Below are 6,867 nucleotides of genomic sequence, written 5' to 3' on the forward strand. Positions count from 1 at the left end.
AGAGAGAGAGAGAGAGAGAGAGAGAGAGAGAGAGAGAGAGAATTCTTTCCCTGCCACAACAAATATTCAAAAGGTCAGATTAAATGTTCTGCTCTATCTCGATAGAATATAAGTTCTTTTCTCTCATGCTTATATATATTTATAGTAACGCTCAGCATCACCGGGAAAGAGCGTCTAACAGACTTCACTGGTCTCCGTCCAGGGCAACGGGACCTGTTGGTCCACTTCTTTAACTGTCTATGGTCCAAACTGCCGCTTCTCTCGGTTTACGAGCCAACAAAGATTTCAAAGATCTCCACTCTCATTTTCGGATGCAAATTCTCCGTTTGTCAAAAATAACCACGTTCGTGTAAACAGGGCCTCAACTGAGTGGTGTTGAACAGGAGTTAACTCCTCCTAATTCCTGCTTCCTAGTTAATCTATGTCTTGAAAATGGTTTCCTTTGACCTCCTAATGGAAGCTGTCGTGTTTTACGTGCTCTCCGCTGCAGCTGCATCGACGTGTACGAGGCTCCTTCTCTGAAGCTGCTGTGCAGCATCCAGCAGCACCACAAGATCATCAACACGCTGAGGTGGCATCAGGGCCACGGCGCCCCCCCAGAGCTGCACTGCCTCCTGGCCTCCGGCTCCAGCAACGCCACCGTCTACGTGCACGATCTCCGCGCCGTCATAGGTAAGGCAAGGCAAGGCAGCTTTATCTGTAGAGCACATTTCAGCAACAGGGCAATTCAAAGTGCTTTACACAAAATCAGTTAAACAGATAAAACACAAGTACAAACAGTTAAAAATCATATGCATTAAAAACCAATAAAACACAAGAATAGACAGTTAAAAAAACAGACACATAAAACACAAGACTAAAAGTTACAGTGCAGCATAAGAAATTTAAAGAAATGAGCATTCATTTAAAGAAAGGCAGCATCAAAAAGAAAGGTCTTCAGCCTTGATTTAAAGAACTGAGAGTAGCAGCGGATCTGCAGGTTTCTGGGAGTTTATTCCAGATATGAGGAGCATAGAAACTGAAAGCTGGTTCCCCCTGTTTAGTTCTGACTCTGGGGACAGAAAGAAGACCTGTCCCAGATGACCTGAGAGGTCTGGGGGGGTCATAGTGATAGGTGTAGGTGGGAAGACTCCTCACGCACAGCGGATTAGTCAAACCTGTGCTACGTTCATTTGTGAGCGCTTGTGTTTTTGCCTGAACCCGAGCATTAACCCTCGTCTTGTCTTCCCGTAGAACATTTAGTTTTTCCGGGTCAACATTTTACTTTAAAACCTTCTTAAGACACTTTTGTCTTTTTTTTGTGTGACATTTTTGTTGTTTTGACCAAGTTTTTTAAGCTTTCTCCAACATTTGTTGTCACTTGTTGACGTTTTCTAGCTTTTCCCAAAGTTCTTTCTCACTTTTTCACAATGTTTTTGTCGATTTTCTCCTTTTTTTTTTAACGTTTTTGTTGTTTTTCCCCCCCGACATTTCTGTCACTTTTTTCAGTGTTCTTAAATCTTTTTTTTTCTTCTTAAAATGCTATAAATTAAACACCCAAATTCAATGGAAATAGTGAACTGATCAGTTATTTAACTTTTTAAGGAGTGTCTTATGGAACCATCCACGTTGTTTCTTTTTATAATTTGGTTAAAGGAAACCCAAATTTGTGATTTAGAAAGTTTTTGAAAATGGGTCAAATTTGACCCCGAGGACAACAGGAGGGTTAAATAACGTGACATTTTAGATGTGTTACAATTTTTTTAAAGATTATTTTTGGGCTTTTCCACCTTTTAATGGACAGGACAGCTAGAGAGAGAGAGAGAGACATGCAGGAACTAGGGAACAGGTCGGACTTGAAAGGGAAAAGCCCCCCAAAAAATAATCTTAAAAAAAAAAAAGACCTTGGTGATCATAGACATTGGTGTTTTGTTTTTTTTAACCTTTTGCACAGAGAATCCTCCAGAGAGCCCCGTGGTGATGACGGAGCCGTTTCGCAGGCTGTGTGGTCATACCTCTAAAATCACCAGCATGGCCTGGAGTCCTCACCACGAAGCGCGGCTGGTCACTGTCTCATATGACGGCACGGCCCAGGTCAGTACCAGGCATTATGGGTATACAAACATGCCCCTCCCCCTCCTCCTCCTATTTGTGATTTGTGACGTTGTTGGGTGTTTTTGTGCCGTGGAGGTGTGGGACGTGCTGCCGGAGGAGGCTGTCTGTAACTACCGGGGCCACAGAGGGTATCTGCTGTGCGTGGACTGGTCACCTGTGGACCCGGATGCCATCTGGACGGGGGGGAAGGACTTCACCCTGCAGGAGTGGAGAGTCTCCAAACAAGAGTTTACAAAGCCACCAAAAGGTGAGGACGCCCAGGACCCACACCCTCCGACGGGTTATAGAAAAATATATCTTTCACCTTCAGTGTAACCGGCAGACTGTAACACGCCCATGTTTTTTTTTTTCTCAGGGAAAAAGATGGTCGACCTGAAGGAGAAGATGAAGGCCAATCCCAAGCAGAAGAGGAAGAACAAGAAGGCGTCTGTGGCCGGAGGAGCTACGCCGCCGGAGATGAACGGAGAGCCGGTTACAGGAGGCGAGAAGGCGGCGGGACAGGAGCTGTCTGGGGAAGATGAGGAAGATGAAGTCGGCTCTACCAACAGTCCTGGACCTCCATCAGGTAATGGAGTTGTAGTTACAAGGCCTGTAACAAATATTACATAATCGTATAATCGCAACATTTTTACGTAACCAACGTTTCTTTGTTTGACCGCTATTAATTGCTGACATGAGATAGATAGATAGATAGATAGATAGATAGATAGATAGATAGATAGATAGATAGATAGATAGATAGATAGATAGATAGATATTTATTAATCCCAAAAAAGGGGGAAATTACAGTGTTACAGCAGCACACGTACATTAGTCACACAACACAGAACCAGCTCTGGTGGGTTTAGTGAACGCAATTTGGCTGATGTTTTTATGTTTAAATAAGGCTCTTACTCTTTAACAGAAACTTCAACCTTAGAAATCCTTTCCATAATGTTATCAGACACTTAATATTAATCTGAGCCTATCAGCGGCAAAACAAGCACTTATGTGAAGGTAAATACAAGCTGGACAAATGCCCTATTAACTTAAACTGTAGCTGCCGGCTGCAGCGATCTCACTTAATATTGGACCAGTGTCAGAGATTGTTGTTCCCATCAGTCACTTAGACACAAAACATTGGAAAATAGGGTCCAGGTTTAAAAAAAACAGATTGTTGATTTTGTTTAGAAATGCCAAATTGTAATTATATAACTGATTATTGGTGGTTTGTTTTTATTGATGATACATGTTCTACTGTCAGTTGTATGTTCATTTAGGAAAAATACAATATTTTATGATAATTAAGAGGCATTGCTTACTTTACAGGCTGTGTACCTGTCTTATTACATTATCTGGATCACATGACAGGGATGTAAGCAAAATATGTATCCAGGGATTCAGTTAAATCTTTAATATGTTTGTAAAATAAATATACGTTTTTCAATTTGACTAAAATACACTTATATTGTTAATTGCAGTTTATTGTACAGCCAGATTTGTAATCATTCCAGCTTTTGTTGTTATCTATGATAGTTTTTTGTATAACCAATTTAATTCTGCCATTTAGTTTCAGCCGCATTTGAGACGCAACGGAGATCTTTCACCCCTGCAAAGAGCAAAGACAAACCAGGTACGCACTGAAAAGCTACGAAAATAGGTCCAGCTCAATGTGTTTTTGAAACCGTGTGTGTGTGTGTGTGTGTGTGTGTGTGTGTGTGTGTGTGTGTGTGTGTGGTGTGTGTGTGTGTGTGTGTGTTGTGTGTGTTGTGTGTGGTTTGTGTTGTGTGTGTGTGGTTGTGTGTGTGTGTGTGTGTGTGTGTGTGTGTGTGTGTGTGTGTGTGTGTGTGTGTGTGTGTGTGTGTGTGTGTGTGTGTGTGTGTGTGTGTGTGAACTGTACGGTGTTTTGTGCGTTTCTGGATCCAGACCTGGCCCTACTGAAGAAGAAAAGCCTCGCTCCTAGCTGCCCGTCAGCACCTCCATGGACCACCGACCCAAAGAGGATCTGCTGCAGGACTGCATCACTCTGGCCTCAGTCAACCACAGCGGCGGTAAGACGGAGCACGGAGTCCTAGTCAACCAAAACCAACAGAAGCAGCGGAAATATTTATAGTAAACTGAAATTAAAGACTAAAACCTACAACCTGTGTGTGTGTGTGTGTGTGGGGTGTGTGTGTGTGTGTGTGTGTGTGTGTGTGTGTGTTCCAGCTCCCCCTGCAGGGTGTGTCCCAGGCCAGGGAGAGCACGTCCACCTGGGCCTCTTCTCTGACAGACAGGCCCTGTACCGCATGTTCGAGGCAGAAGGTACGTTGGTCGTCCTGCTGCTGTTGTCTGTCCGCTCTCTGATTAACACCAGGTAATGAAACATGTTCATGTCCTTGGGGGATTTATTTTCATCACTTTGGTAATCTTCCCATTTGTAGTTACTCAAGGTTAATTAAAGTGTACTTGCAGCTGGGACATTTAGATACCTGGAACATGCTTGTGGTGTGGAGGAAGGTCTATCTCCACAGCACTGGGGAGGAAGGTCTATCTCCACTGCACTGTGGAGGAAGGTCTATCTCCACCACATTACATTACATGTCATTTAGCTGACGCTTTTTATCCAAAGCGACTTACAATTGCTATACATATTTCAGAAGCCTCACTGTAGGAACTATGGGTTAAGTGTCTTGCTCAGGGACATTTTGGTTGATGTATTGTAGTGGGAATTGAACCCAATCACGCCCACCAAACGAGAGAAAACGTAAAGCCTGTTTCACACCGCTCCGAGAAAACATGTCGTCCAACCAGTGAACCGTAGCAGAACTAATACGCGCCAGGTTTCAGCTCTTGGGAAAAGCCTTTTTAAGATGGAGTGAGATTTCTGATGTTGTGATTGGCTCTGCTGTTCCTCAGAGGAGGGCCATGTGGAGGCGGGCCACTTTGAATCGGTGGTGTACCTGCGGCTGTGGAGCGGAGACCTGCAGGGGGCGCTGCAGCTCGCCACTGAGAGAGGAGAGCTCAACGACCACCTGCTCTCCCTGGCTCCTATGGGTAACCACTTGTTTTGTGTTGATGAATGCTGAGTTGTAGAAATATTATGCACATTTCTGATTGCAGTTTACAGTTTTCTGACAATTTGATAAACAAAATTTATATTATGCTCCAGTAAATCAAAACCCCAATTAACACAACTGGTTAAAAAAAAAAAAGAATATACATAAAGAAATCCTCCGGAGAGTCTGACAGATTCTGACTCTGAAAAATCAAACTGAAATCAGCTCTTATATTCAAGTTTATGTTCTGCTTGTTCAACGCTTGTTTAGTGAATTGCTCTTTTGCACATTTAGAGAGCTGAAACCTCTTTGAGGGGCGTTGCCAAAAAACTCCTCAATGCAGGCAAAACCCTGACATAAAACATGGACTCATTAATGTCCAAAGCCGATGAAGTACAACGTCAGGAGGCTTCCAGGTATGGTAACAGTGCTCGTGTGTCTCCTCTTGCAGCCGGGTTCGAGGTGTGGAGCCGGTCGGCGGAGGCGTTCGCCAGGCAGCTGTGTCTGCAGGAGCAGTACCTGAAGGCAGCGTCCCACCTGCTGTCCATCAACCGGCTGTACCAGGCCGTCGACCTGCTGCGCTCTCACAAGCTCTACAGGTTCACACTCTTCATCATGTTTTTGCTTTTGAACAAAGTGGTACGAGTAGGGCTGCAACTCCGGAATCTGTAGATTATTTTCCGAGGGATAATTACTAAAACGAGACATTTAAGGGCGTCATCTTGGACTTTGGGGAAACACTGATCCACACTGTTGTTTTTTTTCTCCATCTCTGACATTTTAGAGACCAGTGTGGATCAGTGTTTCCCCAAAGTCCAAGATGACGCCCTTAAATGTCTTGTTTTGTCCACAACTCAAAGATATTCAGCTTACTGTCACAGAGGAGAGAACACACTAGAACAATATTCACATTTAACCAGCTGCAATCAGAGACGTTTTGCTTTCTTTCATAACAAATGATTGATTATCAAAATAGTTGGCAAGCCTTGAATTCACCATTTGGCTCTAGAAATGAAAGTTATTATATGCCCTTCTGTTATCCATAAAGCCACGCGTGTTACCCAGCATTTGTTTTACTCATTACAAAATTAACTTTATAGGGTTTCCCATCAAAATGAATGAGACAGTTCATTTCATGTGTACATGTGTGTTGCCAGGGAGGCCATAGCGCTGGTCAAAGCGCGGCTGCCTGAGGACGAGCCCGTCCTGAAGGAGCTGTACAGCTGCTGGGCCGGCGTGCTGGAGAGGGACGGACATTTCTCTTCGGCTGCGAAATGGTGAGTAGGCGAGGGCGGGGCTCCTTTATGTTTTACATGTAAATGTTCTTTTGTACAGCTAGTGCTTTCTTTGTACAGCACTTTGGTTGGCTTAAGCTATATTAAAGGTCTCATGGTATGAAAATGTCACTTTTTGAGGTTTTTTAACGTTAATATAAGTTGCCTTTGGTCCCCCAGTGGCTAGACATGGCGACATCTTTATCTCCGATGTCCATGGCCCGTTAACGTCCATGAATTGGCGTAGACAAACAAAGACCTTTTTAAGGGCACTTTCACACCTGCCTTGTTTAGTTCGGTTGTATCACACCAGAGTTGGTGCGGTTCTTTTACTTTGGATTTTTTTAAATATATATATATATATATATATATATATATACTTATATACTTATTTAAAAAAATCCAGAAACACGTAACAAGACTTAAAAATAGATAAATATGATAATAATTTGTTTTACTGTCACAACAGAACAGAGGAACAT

The 6,867-nt window shown here is 43.2% G+C and overlaps 1 protein-coding gene across 1 annotated transcript in view; it reads left to right on the forward strand.

The window, feature by feature from the left end:
- gemin5 (gem (nuclear organelle) associated protein 5) overlaps positions 1–6,867 on the forward strand; it is a 26,236-nt gene that overhangs the window by 12,586 nt on the left and 6,783 nt on the right. Inside the window, 11 exon segments of the mRNA XM_032534669.1 lie at positions 491–672; positions 1,934–2,073; positions 2,170–2,341; positions 2,450–2,659; positions 3,644–3,706; positions 4,000–4,017; positions 4,020–4,124; positions 4,282–4,377; positions 4,972–5,109; positions 5,563–5,710; positions 6,269–6,388. Coding sequence (XP_032390560.1) covers positions 491–672; positions 1,934–2,073; positions 2,170–2,341; positions 2,450–2,659; positions 3,644–3,706; positions 4,000–4,017; positions 4,020–4,124; positions 4,282–4,377; positions 4,972–5,109; positions 5,563–5,710; positions 6,269–6,388 — 1,392 coding nt within the window.

The sequence above is a fragment of the Etheostoma spectabile genome, chromosome 13, assembly GCF_008692095.1.
Source record: "Etheostoma spectabile isolate EspeVRDwgs_2016 chromosome 13, UIUC_Espe_1.0, whole genome shotgun sequence".
Classification (NCBI taxonomy): Eukaryota; Metazoa; Chordata; class Actinopteri; order Perciformes; family Percidae; genus Etheostoma; species Etheostoma spectabile.